General features: G+C 43.6%; 1 protein-coding gene across 4 annotated transcripts in view; it reads right to left on the bottom strand.

Annotated features, from left to right (window-relative positions):
• Positions 1 to 2,037: 2,037 nt before the first annotated feature.
• CSNK2A1 (casein kinase 2 alpha 1) overlaps positions 2,038 to 21,250 on the bottom strand; it is a 99,761-nt gene continuing 80,548 nt past the window's right edge. For all 4 annotated transcript variants that reach the window (XM_069243316.1, XM_069243314.1, XM_069243317.1 and 1 more), the window contains exon 13: positions 2,038 to 3,304. In XM_069243316.1, coding sequence (XP_069099417.1) covers positions 3,189 to 3,304 — 116 coding nt within the window. In that variant the 3' untranslated portion in view covers positions 2,038 to 3,188. The remainder of the gene's footprint in view (positions 3,305 to 21,250) is intronic.

Here is a 21,250-nt window from a genome sequence, read left to right as displayed (position 1 = left end):
CCAAGGACATAGCTGTGGCGGCACTATTTAAATATTTCTAGAGCCAAATTAGCCTTTTCACAAAATAACCTCAATCCATCAAAGGGCAGTGTCCATAAAAGGACACTTGCACGTTTTCCTAAAGCCTGGCTGATCTGATCCAGAATTGCCACCTGTTGAGTGCCAATAATCTGCCTTTGCAATCAATACTGTCCAGGCCAGCTCAGGGCAAATACTTCACAGCATCCCGACCATTATTTATAGCATGCATTTAAAGAGGTCTTTAGGTGCTCGGAGGCTGGCAAAAAGGTCACTGGCTAAATCCTACAATATATGGGTGTACCTTTTCAGGAGATAGATTTGAATTAGAGTGCTAAGCAGTTCAAAGAAAACACCCTTTCTCTAAAGGCACCAATTCCTTTGAATCCCTGTCCAGTAGATTAGTTGGAAATAAGTTTGGTTCCACCTTATTTGTTAATGTCTGAACTACCAGGCTTTCAGGTGTAGGATATTTTGTTAGGAAATGTTGGTGGCCCAACCACAGGTAGACTGATCTGAGAGCATAAGCAATGCTTGGGCCGAGTCCCTTTCAAGGGCATTATCAATTACTTCATTGAAAGGCATTAACGGCTCAGAAGCTGGCCCTGGTGGAAAAACCTCAGTCAACAGATTTGCACGTTTCTCGCTAGTAGGATATTGCAAGTGTAGAGGTTCAGCTACCCACTGAACCACCACGGCAAACACTTTCTTCCAATGGCAGCCCATGTGGCGAATCTAGCTCTGATTCCGAGGACATCTAGCCCATGGCACTTTGGAGGTTAAAATACAATACTTCAGTATAATGAGTGGGATGTAAGTTATCCCCACCATCATCAGTGCCTTGAGTGACAGTGTCCCCTGCACTGGATCAGCCGAAGAGAGCCACAAGCCTCGGATTGCATTGGCAGTGTGGTAGTTGTCTTGGATTAGAGTCTGACTGCATACCAACTGGTTGCACATTTGCGATTTTATAGTATGAGATTGGCCGGGAACAGGCCAACATCAGTTTGAGGTTGGAGACATGGCATCGGCTGATTCAATGTCAAGGACAAACCAGCATCGTACGATGTAATGACAGGGAGAAACCAGCATTGACTTTGATGCCAGTGTGGAATATCGGGACAGAGTTGTTGTAGGTTGCAAAATCACAAACCAGCAGACAGAAGGTTAAACTGAAGACCTCTGCATCTCTGTTAGGCCGAAAGACACGCCAGAAGGATCCTGAAACATACTGAAGATTTGCAGTATATTCTCTACAAAAGCAGCTATTTGGGTCAAAGATGGTTTAGGATGTTTGGGCTGTACTGGCACCTGTTTTAGAGCTGCATCATATTGACACCGTAGAGCTTGCTCTATCTTGCAGCTTTGGTGATTTCTTGTCAAGTCTGGGTTGGTCTTCTTGGGCATATGTCTAGAATTCGACTTATGACTTGAATCAGGTAGACTGGGACCTCCTCTAATGCTTGACAATGAAGCGCTTCACATCCTTCACCTCAATCACATTTAAGAGCAGAAAGGCACACTTGTCACATGACAGTAGAGTCTGGAGCCTCAGCAAAACAGGCACTTTGTGCAGATACACGACCAATATCTTTTTTCATGGAGCCAGAGGATGGCTTGAAACCATTTTTTTTTTTTTGCTGGGCACATCGTTCATTAGCATACTGTTGTAGTAAATCTGTTGTTTGAAAACAGCGCTTCAGATCTGCATTGAAGAGTGCAAAAGGTCAACTACTGATCTCCATGTGCAAGTGTCGCCTCAGTCATTTCTGGGGAAATGCAGAGCTAGCTTGAAGCTTCACAACGGCACCTAGTGGCACCGAGGAACACTTCTACAAAAACCTCTGGATCCGGTCAGGCACTATCTGGAAGATGATAAATCCACAGCTGTAAGTATCGAGCCATTCAAATCCATAGAGACATTACACAACCAGCAGATTACGTGAAATTAAATGATCCTGAATACAACCAGTGAGCTGCCAGGGCAATGAAAGATAACATGTCACAAGGAGACATAACTTATGATAAATAAAACCAAACCTTTATTTACACCAAAGAAGTCCATGACTGGATCTTTCACAAGTGGAGGACAGTAGGTGTCTATTTACAGAACGGGTACGCAGGGATGAACACATATTCCCGCCCCCTCCCCATGAGGATTCAGAGTTTACCAATGATGGCGAAGTCTGTCTGCAAGCTCCTCCCAGCTGTCCGAGCGTATTTACAGGCCTGCACAATCCAAAACGCTGAATGAAAGGGGCTTGGGCACCGCAGAATCTCAGCATAATGGCTCCTGGCACCACCTACCTCGGACCATCATATAAAGGGTACAAACAAAAATACTGAAACCCTGCGACAAACAAAGAAAAGAGTAGGACTGGGCAATTTAGGTTCATGTTCATCCCACAGAGGGCTACACTAGATAAAACTGTGTACAGAACAAGAAGCCCCTGCTCTCCAATGTCAACAGGATTTACAGTTTATAGATTTTAAATTAAAAGAAAAAAACATGCAGGCAAGAAGTGGTAGGATTCAGTCATGGAGAGAACACAAGCACTCATTCCATTCTAGGAGGGGAAGGCAAGCTACATTCTCAGGATGGGTTGAGGCAGAAAGGACGTGGGGAGTAGAATCATTTCACATTAGAAGGGCACTGCTTGAAACCTGCTGCAGTAGCTCTGACACTTTGGGTCACATTTCCAGACCTTGGGTTTTCCCCATTTCCTCCGAGCATGGCTTTAAAATTAAACCATTGTTTAAAAAAAATGCAAAGAGTTGCAGATTTGTCCATGATGCTCCAGAGAGAAATTAGAAACAGCTGTGACGAGGTGAGACCAAAAGAGAGCATGAAGAAAATCCCACCTAAAGGAGACCAGAAAATGGGGAGGAGGTGGGAGGAGAAAAAAAATATTTGCTCTTGGATGAAGAATTTCCACTTTTTAACGAAAAGCAAAGTCTTTTGTTGGAGGGCCCTTTCTTGCTGCCTAGGCAGACAGGGGGCCAATGTGAAAATACAAAAAAAGGTTCATGTAAAAAAAAAAAAAAAATCATCCTATAATTATTTTAAGATATAATGACAGAACTACTATAAATCCATGGACAACTGCTCCGACGTGGAGCTTGCGAAGAGTCCCCACACTCCACTGCTTAGGCAGCAGGAGATGCCGGCATTACTGTGGTGCACCAGCAGTTGCTGCAACAGGCGTCCCCAGGCTGTTGGTGGCAGAGATGACAGGTGATCCTGCGAGAGGTCCCATGGGTGATGAGGTTGGCACCGAAGAAATTCCTAAAAAAAGTGAAAAAACCTTTTAATATCATACATAAAATGAATCCAGAGACAACTTTAACAAAGTATATCGTTCTGATATAAAAACTGACTAACTTGTTAATTATAAAAAAGCCTGTTAAACGTTTCTCCTTTATACAAAACTCAATGCACAACATTTCATGTTGTGCTGATACCGCTAGTACAAGTGCAAATAAAGGAAAAATGCACTTGCAAATGACTATGGCAGATCACAGCGACCATGATACCACAAGTGGTTCATCACAGTCCATACTTTGCATATAAACCCTGAAGATACCTTAAAACAAGCATTTGCAATGCAACGGGTCTCGCGTTTGCTCATTTTAGAGCTGATAGCGTTGTAAACTCCTAACCAGACTTTAAACCTATCGGCAAAAGTGCATTCATGTACAAAAACCCGAAAAAGTGCAATTAACTGTGTAAAGCGCTCTACTTCTGCCAAGCGAAATCGCGCTAGGAAAATAGAGAAAAAAAGTCCACGAGCCGGACAGAAAACAGCGAGCCTCGCATGTTTTCTGTACTTGGTAAGGCACTCGAGGAGGGGTATCCACTGCAAAAGGCATGACGTATGCATGCCTTCGACTAATGAAAGCAAGCAAATTTTAATAGGGAAGCCACGAACCAATGAAAAACACTGATGTGACGTCGACAGGGCTCCAAGCCCTTTTCTAATACCTAAAGCGTCTTGCTGCGATACGCATGCGCTAGCGCATGCAACGCAGGCTCGACCCTAAAAATAGTTACAACCTTTACTGGAACTAAAAAAATTCAATGTCCACTCTGAAACTCATCACTGCATATGTGTAGGAAGTTGGCTCTGTATGCACTATTTCAAAGTAAGGAATAGTATGCACAGAGTCCAAGGGTTCCCCTTAGAGGTAAGATAGTGGCAAAAAGAGATAATACTAATGCTCTATTTTGTGGTAGTGTGGTCGAGCAATAGGCTTATCAAAGGAGTAGTGTTAAGCATTTGTTGTACACACACAGGCAATAAATGAGGAACACACAGACAATTCCAGGCCAATAGGTTTTTGTATAGAAAAATATATATTCTTTGTTTATTTTAAGAACCACAGGTTCAAGATTTACATGTAATACTTCACATGAAAGGTACTTTAGGAACTTTGAATTAGCAAAATAGCATATACAATTTTCACATAAATCCCATATAGCTATTTTAAAACTAGACAGTGCAATTTTCAACAATTCCTGGGGGGGAGTAAGAGTTTGTTAGTTTTTGCAGGTAAGTAAACAACCTACGGGGTTCAAGTTTGGGTCCAAGGTAGCCCACCGTTGGGGGTTCAGAGCAACCCCAAAGTTACCACACCAGCAGCTCAGGGCCGGTCAGATGCAGAGGTCAAAGTGGTGCCCAAAACGCATAGGCTTCAATGGAGAAGGGGGTGCCCCGGTTCCAGTCTGCCAGCAGGTAAGTACCCGCGTCTTCGGAGGGCAGACCAGGGTTTTTTTTTTGTAGGGCACCGGGGGGGGGACACAAGTCCACACAAAGTACACCCTCAGCAGCACGGGGGCGGCCGGGTGCAGTGTGCAAACACGCGTCTGGTTTTCAATAGGTTTCTAAGGGAGACCAAGGGGTCTCTTCAGCGATGCAGGCAGGCAAGGGGGGGCTCCTCGGGGTAGCCACCACCTGGGCAAGGGAGAGGGCCTCCTGGGGGTCACTCGTGCACTGGAGTTCGGATCCTTAAGGTCCTGGGGGCTGCAGGTGCAGAGTCTTTACCAGGCGTCGGGATCTGAGGAGCAGGCAGTTGCGGTCAGGGGGAGCCTCGGGATTCCCTCAGCAGGCGTCGCTGTGGGGGCTCAGGGGGGGCAACTCTGGCTACTCACGGTCTCGCAGTCGCCGGGGAGTCCTCCCTGAAGTGATTGTTCTCCACAAGTCGAGCCGGGGGCGTTGGGTGCATAGTGTCAAGTCTCACGCTTCCGGCGGGAAACGCAAGTTGTTTCAAAGTTGCTGCTTTGTTTCAAAGTTGCAGTTTTTGGTGAACAGGGCCGCTGTCCTCTGGAGTTTCTTGGTCCTTCTAGAGCAGGGCAGTCCTCTGAGGATAGCGTCGCTGGAGCAGTGTCTTGGGGGGGGGGGGGGGGGGGGGGGGGGGGAGAGAGAACAGGCCAGTAGAGCTGGGGCCAAAGCAGTTGGTGTCTCTGTCTTCACTGCAGGGTTTTTCAGCTTAGCAGTCCTTTTCTTCTTAGGTTGCAGGAATCTGAGTTCCTAGGTTCTGGGGAGCCCTTAAATACTAAATTTAAGGGCGTGTTTAGGTCTGGGGGTGGGTACACCCTCTTTGTGCCTCCTCCCAAGGGGAGGGGGTCACATTCCTATCCCTATTGGAGGAATCCTCCATCTGCAAGAGGGAGGATTTCTAAAAGTCAGAGTCACCTCAGCTCAGGACACCTTAGGGGCTGTCCTGACTGGCCAGTGACTCCTCCTTGTTTTTCTCATTATCTCCTCCGGCCTTGGCGCCAAAAGTGGGGCCGTGGCCAGAGGGGGCAGGCAACTCCACTAGCTGGAGTGCCCTGTGGTGCTGTAAGAAAGGGGGTGAGCCTTTGAGGCTCACCGCGAGGTGTTACAGTTCCTGCAGGGGGAGGTGTGAAGCACCTCCACCCAGCCACAGAGTGACAAAGGCACTGTCCCCATGTGGCCAGCAACATGTCTCTAGTGTGGCAGGCTGCTAAAACCAGTCAGCCTACACGGATAGTCGGTTAAGGTTTCAGGGGGCACCTCTAAGGTGCCCTCTGGGGTGTATGTTACAATCAAATGTACACTGGCATCAGTGTGCATTTATTGTGCTGAGAAGTTTGATACCAAACTTCACAGTTTTCAGTGTAGCCATTATGGTGCTGTGGAGTTCGTGTTTGACAGACTCCCAGACCATATACTCTTATGGCTACCCTGCACTTACAATGTTTAAGGTTTTGCTTAGACACTGTAGAGGCACAGTGCTCATGCACTGGTGCCCTCACCTATGGTATAGTGCCCCCTGCCTTAGGGCTGTAAGGCCTGCTAGAGGGGTGACTTATCTATACTGCATAGGCAGTGTGAGGTTGGCATGGAACCCTGAGGGGAGTGCCATGTCGACTTACTCGTTTTGTCCTCACCAGCACACACAAGCTGGCAAGCAGTGTGTGTGTGCTGAGTGAGGGGTCCCCAGGGTGGCATAAGACATGCTGCATCCCTTAGAGACCTTCCCTGGCATCAGGGCCCTTGGTACCAGGGGTACCAGTTACAAGGGGCTTACCTGGATGCCAGGGTGTGCCAATTGTGGAAACAAAGGTACAGGTTAGGTAAAGAACACTGGTGCTGGGGCCTGGTTAGCAGGCCCCAGCACACTTTCAAATCAAAACTTAGCATCAGCAAAGGCAAAAAGTCAGGGGGTAACCATGCCAAGGAGGCATTTCCTTACAATATGTATGTTAATTTAAAAAAAAAAAAATCTAGAGGAAGCACAATATAGAGTTTTACAGTGGGACCCATGAGCCGTTCATGTTTTTAAAGTATTTTTTCCTTCACAGTTGGAAGAGAGGTCTAGGAGACACTGCCACAAAACGCACACTTTTTAACCTACTTGCCTATATCTTTGGTTTAGTTTGATGAATCGTCACTATTTTGCCAAAAAAGATGTGCTGGTGCTTCTTGTTGCGCATGGAATGTTTAAGGGTGATCCATCAAGCGGGGGCAGAGAAAAAGTTGGGGGGACATTTGCGGGGGGAGGGTGGGGTGCCAAAAAGTGCGTTTCCCATGTTAATTCCTATTTGAGAGTAGAACACTACATGCAAAAAAGGTGTACACTGTTCCAAATGGAAAAATATATTCACTAGGGGAACATTAAAGTTCAGGAGCAAGAGCCCTCACACATCCGAGAGGATGTCATGCTTCATCATCGGGTAGCTCCTCGTCAAACCGGCGCTGCAATGTCTGACGGGCTCCCCGTAAGGGGGCTCTTTGCCGGAGATCTTTTAGGTAGCAGCCGTGGTAGCGGACACTACAAGACCTGGTGTTGCGGTCAGGCGCTAATCCTGGCAGGAGAGTGAAAGCTAAAATTGGTTCCCAGTCTTAATAGGAGCGAGTCAATTTAATTAATCAATGGAATAAGACCGGGACCAAGATTAAAAACAGAAGGAAAATGTAAAATGAGGAATAATGCTCAACCACTTTCTGCATGGTGCTGGAGCTTAAGGAGATTATCGTCGGGCTCCTAGGACATGGTCAACATGTTTCACGTACAGTGGTCTAACAAGATCCTATGACGCTTCTTCAGGACCAATACATAATAAGACTTCTCCTGTCTATATTACCGAAAGTTTGCAAAAATGTCAAACAAATCATAGTCACTTACATTGAAGTTCACTAATTGTCAGAAACCTCTAATGGTCGCCCATCCCTTGGTACATGGGGGGCCCCTTGGGAAGTAGCATGCCGAAAGCGGTCACTATTTGTGGATGACGGCAGTCTGCAGGGAACCTACCCTGACGTGCTCTCCCGAAAAGGAACACTACTACATGCTGAACAGCTGGATGGAATTACACCAAATTTGGCAGAAAGCTAGATTTTAGGCCGCAGATTGTGCTTTTTATTTCGGGTAAATCAGTTCACTAGTTTAGGAGAAATTAAAGGAAATCCAAATTTGTATATCTGGGAAGAGCCAAAGCAAAGGTCTCATGGCGAGATCCGACTGTCAGCACTTTAACCAGGAAGAGCTGGCATCTTGGGATCAATATACATGATAACACCCGATTGGAATGCATTATAGTGAATGGCAGGTTTTGAGGGTCACAGAAAGGAATAAAAACAAATTTTAGTTACAATACAAATCATTTGTTGATGGTAACATACAAAATTTTGGGAATTGTGGTGTACTCCAAGGTGATTTTATCCAGCTAGAGTTTCATGAATCATGTTGGAGTGAACACGGTTTTCCCACCCACAAAGACCGTCCCGCCCCTATTTATGGAGGAGCTCTGCCCACAGAAGGTACAGGTTATTTGCAAGACAAAAGGAGGTCCATCACTCCTCTGCCCACTTGCCAAACTCTGCCAGCAGCGCTTCACGGGAGTGAGGGGTTGTTTAAGGTCACCGGGCAGACAAGATAGTTGTGGCTACAGTCGACTGCAAAGAATGTTATGAAGAGGCCACGACTCTTAGTCACAGGACTAACAGCTTCAGGTAACCTGAGGAAGGAGTTTGGTATTCTTGGGACTCCGCCCCAGCCTCCAGCTGCTTAGCACTGCAGGAGGAGGGGCCACCACAACCTGTAATCCCATGCTTCCCACCTTCCATGGCGCGGGACGCTCCCAGGTGTGTGCCTGCACCAGAGTGAGCACGTGTGCTCCTGTCTGTGGCTGGGCCAACACTGATGTAGTTCTTTGGGGGTTGGGGGGGTGAAACGTGCATTGATTAACAATGTAACCGTCCAGTGTGACTTTTGTTGGTCTGAATTCTTGCTTGGCTTGCACTGTTCTCATGTAAACAACCTTCTATCCCATTCTTGCCCTTAGCCAAGACATTGCGCTTTAAAATAAACATTGAACATGAGCGAAAGAAAGGCTTCAGGTGGCCCGGCTGCCCCAACCCCACCTCCCACAACGAGCATAGACCGGATGCTGTCCCTGGGTGCTGGCCTCTGTCCCCAGACGTTCACCTATCCAAGCTCCCTCTGCTGCTGAGGCACGCCCGAAGGAATGTCAGTGGCACATCAGAAATTCCAAACAGGCTATACGTCATGCCTTGGCTAAAAAGACTACTAGCTCAGACAGTCCGTTCCAAGCCTGTGCTTTCCAGGATGTTACTAGCCCAGGCTGGGAAGAGGTCGTGCACACTCCATCATGGGTGAATGATGTAATGGAGGCCTGTCTGGTGAAGCTCCATGACATTGTGCAAGGTAAACTTTCCTCAATATTGGTTTGATTGACAGCTACGGATAAGGGGATAGGGGACATTAAGCAGCTGCAGTGCCAATCAATTAAACTTCCCCCATTCACCTACTGCTGTAGCTGAAACAGTGTTTAGTAGAATAGCTTGACAAGACTGGCACTAGAAGGTTCTACTGCCCAGCATTGCACAACCCTGGAAAGACAGCACTGATGCCATCTCGACCCCTGTTGGACTGACCGAGAGCATGTCCCTAAAGCACGGACAACGTCGCTGCTGGACCAGGAAACATAGGGACCTGCATGGCAGAGAAGGGGGCTCACAGGTATGATGAAAGCGCATACTTCTTATCAGAAGCAACCCGTTATAAACCTTCCGCCTGCATCCTGCCCAAATGCGATCTTAGCAGGTGTTCTACAGGTGCATGAGAACCAGAGGGAAGACCAGGACTAACAAACCAACAAATGTTTAAACTGGCTGGCCTGGAATAGGAACTTCCCTCTTTCTATGGTCAACCATATATTACTAACTCGCAGGGTGGGCAGGCTGGAACCATGCCCGGTGGACCGTCGGGCGACTGTATAGGGGTTAGTTTTAGAACCCCCTCAGATAGTGCAAAGTTTATTAGGGATTTAGGGGGCTGGAAAGGAGAACCACTGGGCTACTTTTATAAATCAGATTATGTCCAGAGGTGCATCACATGTGGTTGTAATAGTCATACTCATCTTGGTCAGTGGATGATGGCCATTTTAAAAGATCAAGCGAGCCAACTTGGCATCTTGGGAATCCCCGTTCCAATCGCTTTGATGCTCTAGCAGGCGGTAGATTGACTTACTCATACAGCTCCACCTCCCACGGCCAGCACTGTAATTACTGAGGTTGGGATGGGGGATTCATATCAAATAAGGCTGGCAACCAGGTTGACTAGGGTATTGAAACTGCAGCTTCGGATCTGCAAGGGCCTTACATGATCTCACAACTGTACATACAGGGAATCCTCTCTGTTGAGCCATGAACTGCTGCAGATACAAATATCGCCAGGGGGCTGGAATAATGTAGATTTTAAGGAAGCTTAGAAGACCCAGTAGTACAGGTTCCAGATGATCAGTGCCAGGCCAATGAGCCAATACGGATGCTTCTAGTATCAAAGGGGTCAAGGGCAAAGGTGTACATGTATCCTTGGTAGCTGCTGTGCAAGCCCAACCCCTACTAGTTGGACTGTGTCATCCAATCCTAACTACCACGACGATCCCATAGTTAAACATTCAGATTCCCCTGTGAAACTTGCTATAGAATATAGCTGGCCTAGTCTCTAAAGCAGAGTCCTTGGAGGATACAGAGTTTATAGATTTACACTTGATTAATCTCTTCCAGGAAACATGGTCTATTAAGTCTGCCAAGTAGCTAATTCAAATGGAAGGAAAAGACCATCATGGAGCTTAGTAATTTGGGTGAGCACAGCTCTTATTTGTAGGGCCCGAGAAATTGAGGTTTCCTCCCAGGACATCCTCCGTGTACCATTAGTTTTTACATCCATTTCTGTATCTATCTAGCTAAGGAAATCATTGTGTTTCCCCAACCATTAAGCTATTGAATTCTCATATGGAAACTGCCCCGGAGGAGTGCTGAAGTTAGTTCCAGGGGACTTCAACAAAGGTAAACCCCAGGATGGCAGCGCAATCACACTTACCCAGGATGAGGATAAGTGACTGGTTCATTCCCAAGCTGAGGATCCCACCAATAAAGAGGTGGTCTCCTCGGGCACTTAAAATGAATGCATTAACAATAAACCAGGGCTTGCGTGTGGGGAATATTAGGACACACTGATAAGAAAGGGAAGCACACATTCAATAGAGTGCCAGGTAGCAGCCTCATTGATTACATTCTGGTGGATGTAAGGGTGCGGTCATTCATAAGTGACATGGTGATACTCAATAGGAACGATAGCGATCATAATGCTCTGATACTAGACACTGAGCTTCCAGCTGGGAGTGAGAGGTCCAGTGTAGATGAGCCGTTTGACCGTAAGTTACAACTCTCATAGGTGGAAAGTTAAGGGGTTCATCACAACCAGTTCACAGGGGCAGATAACCAAAGTATGCAGGCTTGATGTGCATAGTCTAGAGGAGCTTCAGGCTGAGGACTGTAATAAAAGATCAGGAGATCCACTTAGATGTAGTCTGCGCTATCCACAATACTCTCGATATACGTCTAACACTATTTTTTGTCACCATTAAAAGGTTAGCTAAGAGAAGGCCTCCCTAGTCTTGGTACAATAAATCCTGCAGGATGGCCAGGACAGACCTTATGACTGATATACAACAACAGGATAAAGGTGCTATAAAAGATAAAGGGAGGCATAAGAAGTCCATCAAAGGCAAAACGGGAGCAAAATGATAAACCGGGAGGGCCTTCTCGAAGCAGCTAGGCTGGACGACCAGCGTGCTTTCTGGAACTTTGTTTCCATTGGAAATAAGGAAGATTTTTACCCCAATTGACTTAAATGTTCACGCCAGAGATTGGGTTGCCCATTTTTCTAAATTATATGCTGTGGATGGTGCTGAATGCACTGTTACACCTGTAGTGGAGTTTGGGAACCACTCAGTGGGATGAAGACAAAGGGTTACAGGAGTCGTAGTCCAGATCTCACTGATGGAAGTGAGATCAGCAATTGCGGAGATAGTCCCAAAGTGCCAGGGCTGTACAAAATACGGGCCCACCTGTTTTTTAGGAGAACGTGTTGTTTTGAGCCCCTAGCTTCTAATGTTTAATTCAATTTTGCAAGGAGGATCCAATCCACCGGCAGGGGCTGAGATAATTCTATCCATAAGAAATGGTCTCCCGTAGTCCCATGCAACTATCAGCCGATAAGCTTAATTGAATGCGCACAGAGAGGGTTTAGTAGACTCCTTCTTGACCAGTTACTTTCCTGGATGGATGAAAAAGAAATACCATCTCTCTTTCAGCCATGTTTTTCTGTAATGTACTAGCACGGTGGATCAAGTTTAGACTACAGCTTATCTTCTGGAAAACTGTGGTTTTGGGCGGAGGGCGTCTGTCGCATTTGTTGACTTGGTTTGGATTTGGTCACAAGTACAACTCTGAACGGGTCCTGGCTGATAATGGGGGGGATCCCCAACGAACTTCTGACCATTATTATAAAGCTTCGTAGCAATTTATGCACAGGTTCGCCGTGGCCAAAAGGGTGAGCTGACAGAACCTTTTACTGTTGGCAGAGGAGTTAGGCAGAGCTGTGTCACAGTCCCTACCCTCCTCACGCTTTAATGATTTAATCTCCTTTCTGACCCTATGTGATGGAGATGCCCCTTGTTTTGCTAACATTAAGGCTTCAACCCTAATATTCGCGGATTACACTATTACTATCTAAATCACCCATAGGGCTGCACAACGCTCTACACTTGTTGTGAGGTTATTTTAGCAGTATTTAATGGGCATTTTATTTTAGCCATAGGCCTGAAGCTTGGGCCCTTTTGCCAAGTGCTAATTAATGTTATTTTATGAGCAGAAGCTTCATTCTGAGGTGATATTTTATCGCTCATCTCATACACTTTTAGCCTAGAAACTGTTTTCATGCCTTATAGCTCGACATTTCGTTTTGTGCTTTGCTCAAGGCTTTACACAATTTTGTTGCCAGTACAAAGTGGAACACCACAATCTCTGCCACTACATGGAAATGTATTCTTACAATAGGGAAGTTTTCTTAAAACACCAGCTGTTTTATTATAAACCATCTCCCTGCCCTATACATTAGATGGAAGTTCCAGCTAGGAATTGCCACTGCATGCTGTTGCATCATTGCAGCTGTCTGCTGAGACTTGACGTCTTTTCCGCCTACATGGGAGAGGACTCTTGGTAGACCTACAGCCCTCTTCACTACTACCATATTCAGGTATGGGGATGGTGTCTTCCCAGGGGTCCTGAAGGACAGATTAGGATTAACACTGCTGTGATCTATTTTAGAACCCTTGTGGTGTAGGTAGGAATTCTAATACTTAGCATTTTGACACTATGGTGTGACTTTTCCTGTTTCACTTTCTTTGTCACCGCTCTATTGTTTCATTGTCCTAACCATTGCAGTACATGCCATTTTATCTAGAATGCAGTTAATTTAATAAAATACATTGAACCAGTCTTGTGCTCGTGTTTGTCGTTGCATGTGAGACTAATGTAACAGAGGAAAGGATGAGAACTGTTACATCACATGATTTCCTTGAGAAATAAGAATGTCATGCGCACGGCTGCCAGAAATCGCTACCACTTTTGGGTGCTGGTGTGGTACTGCTAGCTGGCCAGAAGGGCTAGACCAACAGTTGTCACACAGTGTGCAAATGGGCTCAGTTCCCCACAATCCAGTGATGCTGTCACCCTTATCCAGCAGTCTCATTGTTACAATGAGAGGCCACACCACATTATTTTGAGAATGTGTACCCAGAAAGGTTTGGAATGAAATGTAGCAGAGACGAGGTACATGGTTTTAAACCAGTCCCTCCACCTGATCCAACCCTAAAAGTTACTAGGGGTCCCCTCAGAACATGTGGCGATATGCAAGTACCTTGGGTTGGCAATTTATGAGCAGCTGGAATGGTGGTGACATATTGATGAGTGCAGGCCAAAAATACTGCAAAACACGGAGGTCCTGGCCAGACGTTTACATAGTAAGTAAAACATACATCACTATTCATTCAATAAGTCAACTTCATCTTAATAAAACATTATATCTGGCATTCCAAAAAACAATTTTTTTACATAGGTCACTTTATCATCCCTTATCCCCAGTGATGCAAATTTATAAACAGCAGGCACTAGGATCAGCTCTATATGATTGGAATTATGGGGTCACAAGCACCCAGGTAAACTACTCCTTGTGGAGAACCGCATTAGGCGTCAAATGACAGGACCACCGGTACGTACCCCACCCCACCGTAGACCCTCTGGTTGGGCTTGGGCCTCAGGCCAATTTCAGAGGTGATGGGAATCAGGTCAATCCTCTATTAGATACACATTTGGTCGACACAAGAGCTCATGTCGTACTGTGAAGGGCTGAATGAAGTCAGTTATTGTTGGCTTATCCAATCTCCCTTGGATACAGTTTGGCAAAGACACTCAGGTCAAGATGGGGTGTGGCAATTTGGGGGATGATCCTGTGGGGACCAGCACAATTAGTAAACAATTTCTAAAGGGGAAATATAGACAGTTTTAATGTGTCAATTGCAGGAGTATGTTGTCCGGGGTAGTCTTATTAACTCATTTTTTGATTTTTAAAGATGCTTTTATATTCGAGCAGTATCTTGATGAGATCGAACCGCCACAAGCCAGGAAGCTGTACCTACAGTTTAGGTTTGGCACTTTACCACTTGCCTCCTTTAATGTTAAATGTGAAGCATTCTGTAGTAAGTAAGCCAAGCCTGACCCACCTGTGGGGCGAAAGAGGAAACTGAAGGGCGCGGCCTTTTTTTTTGTTGCCCAAATTACCAAATGGGCAGAAGGAAATAGCTTGTCCCGTTTGCCGGAACCTAGGGGTAAGGAGATACGCCGAGGCCCTGTATATCTTAAAATCAGACACTAAACAAAGCTCAGCCTTTGCTGTAGGTATTTACTATACATGTGGAGAATTAGGCAAAAGGCAAGTCAGATGCCAGCCACCGAGCTGCCTTTGAGCCCAAGGATTGTAAGCCTCTTGTTTAAGTAATATCAGCTGTACAGCCTCTGGAGGACAAGCGAGTGACCTAGCCAATTGTGATTTTACTTCCATCATGCATATAACCTTAACTGTTGATATTTGATGACTGTCTGCATTTTATTTACGCTTTTATGGCATTCTGCCAAAATATAGTACTTTGTAAACAGTTTTAAGATTTTCCCATAGAGGTGATGGAAGGTGCTCAAGAACCTAAAATGAACATATTTTCTGTAAATTTACACTATGTTTCTCAGACACGAGAATGAAGTTTGACACTCAGTAAAACATGCATTTCCAACAGAAGCAGTATGTCGGCTGATTGCGTTGTGTATTACTGCAGCCTCCCAGAGTGTTCTAAAGAACTAGAGTGCTAACAGTCTTATGACAAATGTGTGGCATATCTGAAGCCATCTTGATTGAATCAAACTGGCAGAACCTAAAAGATTTAGTTTAGAAAAGAACAAAATGAGGGGGTTCATTTTGTCATAAAAATTATGGTTAGTGCTGTAGGGAAACAGCCTTTACAACGAAGGCTGAACCCGCATTCCATTACCACGCAGGCTTTACCATGCATGCAACATTACCACGCATGCCTTTACAATGAATATGCCTTCACCTCTCATTTCGTTGTCAAGGAAGGAATGGTAAAGGCATATTCGTTGTAAAGGTTTTACAAGAAAGTATTAAGTAAATATATATGGGAAAACTCATTTCTAATGTTTATGGTGGGTATGGGTTTTTGGGCGACTAGGGTAATTTTATGGTTTAAGGTGCGTATGGGTGGGTATGAGGTTTGAGTGGCAAGGATCATTTAAGGGTTGAGCGAGGGTGTGGGCTTTTGAAAAGCAAAAGTCATTTTAGGGTTTAGGGCAGTGGTTCTCAACCTGTGGTCCAGGGACCCCGGGAGTGTGGGGGGTGTTCCGCGAAGGCACAGAAAAGTAAATATTAACAGATAAGGTCCCCAGCTTTCAGTAATTACTCAGTAAGGGAGCGGTCCCCAGATTCCAATGATTCAGTGGGGGTCCTTGGATTCCATTAATGATAAAGTGGGGTCCACAGAAGTCAAAAGGTTGGGAACCACTGGTTTGGGGTGTATATGGGGTTTTGAGTGGCAAGAGTAATACGGTTTTATGATGGGTATGGGTTTTTGGCTGGCAAGGGGTATTTTAGGATTGAGTGGGTATGGTTTTTTGGGTGGCAAGGGAATTTTTAGGGTTTAGTGTGATTTTTGAGGGAGGGTATAGTTTTTTTGGGGGGTTAAGGTGTTTTTAGAGTGGATATGGGAGGAGGTTGGATTAACAGTCATTAAAATTACTTTATGTTAAAAAAATAAAATAAAAAAAAAAAACTTTAAAAAACCCAAAGGTTACAAGGATGTTCTAGTTAGACTCACATTTTAAACATACAAAACCACAGAAATTCTGCTGTTAAGTTATTTCAAATAGCTAACTTGTGCCCTCATCATGCACTGCTAAGTACCCGAGATATTGCATCACTTATGACACCTTTTAGAACACCATTGATGTAACTAACATTTGCAATAAAATTATTGATGAGATAACTGCACGGCGGAGGCCTGAGTTTTAGGTACCTTAGGGTACACGTTATAGTTATCTGAAATAACTAACAGCTGAATTTCTGTTGTTTTGTATGTATGAAATGTGAGCCTTACTGGAACGTCCCTGTAAACCTTTGGGGTGGGGAGGTGTGTGTGTGTGTATATAAATAAATATATATATAAAAAAAAGACTGTACAGAATGGCGCGCTCTCATTTCACGGTGGTGCCGGTTCTTCAGTAGGACACCCGTATTAAATTTTCACTAGATCTTTTTGAATTTACAAAAAGAAAACCGCACTCTGAAGTTGTTCCTTTTTTTTAATACTTTAATTGACTAAATCAAAGACCATCTATCGTCCTCAGGAATCCCCTGATGCGTTTAGGTCTAACCAGACCTTGTTCACAGGTACTTCCTGTGCACCCCTCTACCGCTTTAAATATGCAACAGAAACCACAAAAACAAACTGTAAAACTAACCTAAATCCCTCTTATTATGTCTCAAAATGTTTTAAACTCATCAATATGGGGAACTCTGTTAAAAAAAAATATATACAAATTTTTACAAAGGTATTCATGCTTTTTCCTAATGCCTTTGCAATGACTTCTGGTTAATGTTGTTGCCAGTTTTGTATGTTAAGTCAAACAAATATATAAGTCAGAGTTAAATTATATTATCGCATTAATTAACCTCATATCAGAAAGTGCTTATCGAATCATTCCCCAAATAAAAAAGTAGGAGGTATATATAGTTAGGCTAAAACCTCTGAAATCTCAGGATTTATATCTACCTTGTATCTGGGTATCGAAGGATTTTTGTTTGTGGTATTTGTCATATTCAAACTTCCGTTCAACCATGTGAATACCAAACAAAAAAAATGAATTAAAAAGGCAGCAAAATAACCATAAGGAGGTGCATGCCTCCCACCTATTAGCTCCAAAAGCTGTGGCCAATAACAGATTATCATTGTCCTTATAAGTGTACAAATAACTCTTCATCCTGATTGAGCCCAAGTGGAGTTAAAGAACGAATGTATAATAAATGCCTGGATTCCAACTGATGCAGCTTCTTCTCTCTATCTCCCCCAAGTTCCTGTTTTGTTACTTGATCAATTACATAATAATTCATCAGTTCCCATTTGCTACTGTATTTGTTACATATGCCTAGCAGTAGCATAACTCCTGTCCAAATTTATTGTTGCTCAGACATGTTCTAGAATCCGCTTTTTAGGCTCACATATCGTGCAGCCAATGTATTTTAAACCACAAGACACTCAATAACACACTGTAAATCAGCTTTTACAAGTCAAATATTGTCGAATCAATCTCATCTCCAGTGCTCGTAAAATATTCTCTCTTGTTCTTCGCAATTTTGCATGCATTGCAGTCACTACATTTCCAAAATCCCGACTTCTGTAACCAATTTTGTTTTTTAGACTTAAAGTGACTGTGTCAACTTATCACTTAAATTGGGTGCTCTTCTGAATGTCATTTGTGGGTATTGTCCCATAATTTCTCCCATTATAGGATCCATTAATAATATTGGCCAATGGTTCTCCAAAATTTTGCGAACTTGTGCAGCACTTTGTGAGTACGTGGTTATAATTCGCAACTGTTTGTTTATCATGTTTCAGGGGATGATTTGTGTTCTGAATTAACTGTTCTCTTGATAATTGATTCAAGCGTTGTTTAGCCTGAGTTGGGCATTTGTTTGAATATTGTCTAGCTGCATATCGGTCTTCAGACAATTTAAGATGTTTATCACATTCCAGAGGTTCCGAACAGATTCTCTTTATTCAAAGAAATTCACCCTAGGAATATTCCACTTTGTTTTAGGGGGGTGAAAACTCTTTGCATGTAATATTGAATTAGTAGCTGTTATTTTTCTATTTAATGTCTGAATTGATCCACCTTTTATATAAATTTCTGTATCTAGGAATGTCACCCGTATAGCACTAATTTCATATGTAAAGTTCAAATTTGCTATATTAGTGTTCAATATCCTGAAGTACGCCTCAAATTCTTGTTCTGTACCATCCCAAATAAGGAATAAATCAATAAACCTAAGCCAGGTCACCACCTTTTGCTGGTATATCTCATTTTCTTCTGTCCATGCAACCCACTGTTCAAACCAGCCCATTGTTAAATTAGCTAAATTAGGAGAAAAAGAGAAACCTATCGCTGTACCCTTCATTTGCAGATACAGTTGTTGATTGAAAAGGAAATAATTATTGGTAAGACAAATGTTAATCATTTCCAACAGCATGTCATTATGTTGAGAGAAACAAATGTATGTTTCTTTGACTCCAAAATAATTTACATGCCTGAATCCCTATGTGATGTTCAATGTTTGTATAAAGTGAAACCACATCCATGGTTACCAATCTCTAGGTGTTTTGCCAGGGTATGCCTTCCAGATGTTGTGATAAATCCCCTGAATCTCGCAAATAAGAATTCAAATTCCTTGCTGAAGGTGCTAGAAAAAAGTAAATGTAATCTGACATTGGTTCTAATAAAGATGCATTGGCAGATATGATCGGTCTTCCTGGAGGATGTGTTAAATCTTTATGAATTTTGGGGAGGAAATACATTGTTGGGATCATTGGATGTTCCACTTTTAAGTATTTAGCCTCATCCTGATCGATAAGACCTAAGTCCTCCCATGTTGTAATGCAGGATTGAATCTTCTCCTTCAATTGTGTTAATGGGTTACCACCAATCAGTACATAACACGTTGTATCTGCTAATTGCCGCATGGCTTCTTTCACATAATCCTGTTTATTTTGTATCACGATATTGCCTCCTTCATCTGCTGGCTTAATTTCCACTGTGGTATCCATTTGTAACTGGAGAAGCGCCTGTTTCTCCAAAAGGGTTAGATTGTCCTTATACCAGCACTTTTTATATAAATCATGAACTACCATTTCGGCAAACAGTTCAATTTTATTTCCCACTGGTAATACCGGATAAAACTTGGATTGCGGTCTTTTTCCGTTGAGGCCTGCCCCCAAAGGTACCACAACTTCAGTCTCTTCAAATGGTTTGTCTCCTGGTATTATATCTAGATTCACCAAAGTAAAAGTTTCTTTATCTGATACTGTCAAATTATACTCCAAATCCTGGTGAATCTTTTGTCTCCTTAATCTTAACTTCTGCAAATGTCTTCGCAAGTTTGATTTTGCGTATATATTTATATAAGTCTATTCGTGTTTGTACTAGATCTAAGTTGGTAGTGGGGCAAAAGTTTAATCCCCTTTTTCAAAACAGATGGCCAGTGTAGCTTCCGTCCCACCACATGCCCCAGATTGCTGCTCGCTTACCCTGTTTCTTCCCCACACTCACTAAGGAATGCTTTCAAATTATTTTTCTTTTTGGTTACTGACCCATCTCTGATCAGTAGCTACAAAGAAAGAAGTGCAACTGCTTCATTTTGTAGGTGAGAATGCATGGTGAGCATGTATTCAAAATGATGCAGCCAACTGCCTCCAATGTTTTCTAAAAATTCTTTTGCCATGCATGTGCATTGCTGTGCAGCTTAGCTAAAGACCACTGAGTCAATAAGTCAATAAGTCCAAAAGCGAGACCTACTGGCTTTGGCAACACTTGTTTAATGTTGTTGACAGTTCTGCTAACTGTTCTAACTCCAAGTAGTCACGTATGTGGCATGCAGCACTTTAGACAATGACAAATACACATCATCTTCCTTTGTTTTTTTTACTGCAAGATTCTTCATTCAAGCAAGGTGTAAAAGGCAGGCAAACAGATACTCAAAACAACTTTCTTTTTAAGTGTTATGAATGCTGTCCCATCATGCTTCCTTATTGATTCCGTAAGGCTAACCCCTAAATGGTATCCTCAATACGTGGATGATCAACTACATTGTTTGCAGGTTAGAAAGAGGATGCATGACATTTACCTCAGTGCCTTAACCATATCTCACCAAACATTTACAATTTGCAATACTTATGTTTTTATCAGAGTCTGCCACCGTAATAGGCAAGTCCAAGGTTCTAGTTTGAATATCCATGCAGACATTCATGAATCTTAGCCACACTGATCAACTTAGTAATCCTTCTATAGCCCACTTCCAGACATACCAGTTTCAAATCATGTGTTTGTGACCAACTCTGTCCTTTGTAACAGCCTTTTATGGCTTATATTCCGCTGGAAGGCAGTAATAGCTTGTGAATTGTCCAACCAGGTGGCAGAAGTTCTGCCATAGCTTTGTTGCAAAAAGACTCCTGTGACTGTCTTTATGTGGTACCGGGAATGGGGACAAAAGTATTGACTTGTCAGCCCGTTGGGTCGAGAGAATATCCTAGGTTAATGTTTTTTGTATTCTTTTTTAAACCAACTGGCCAAAAATACACAAACCCTGCACCCTCCTGGGGGAAACAATGCCCAGGCACTTTAAAGAACATTCTCCACTGCTTGGCAGTAGACCTCACAAATAATTAACATTTCTATCCTCACTGATAAAATGTAATCACACACATCCTTAATAAGCATAGGGAAGGGCCTCACGTCCAGTTCAATTACAATGTTACATCCAAACAAAATTGTGGAAACAAGACTCCTGGGACAGCAACAAGAATATACGGGGAACAACCAGATCCTGAACGATAATCTGAATTCAGACCCCTCTGGAGATACAAAAGAAAAAGTCAAACAGATGATCTCCCACATTTTAAATCTTTCTCCTTTGAGGAGAACTTTCATCCCCCTGACAAACATTTTTCTGGTAGCAAAGGACAGACTGGTCAGAACTGATCAAGGTGTTTGCATATTGGATC

The sequence above is a fragment of the Pleurodeles waltl genome, chromosome 7 (genome assembly GCF_031143425.1).
Source record: "Pleurodeles waltl isolate 20211129_DDA chromosome 7, aPleWal1.hap1.20221129, whole genome shotgun sequence".
Classification (NCBI taxonomy): Eukaryota; Metazoa; Chordata; class Amphibia; order Caudata; family Salamandridae; genus Pleurodeles; species Pleurodeles waltl.
The sequence above is the reverse complement of the archived record's forward strand: the minus strand, read 5'-3'. Positions and strand labels throughout refer to the sequence as shown.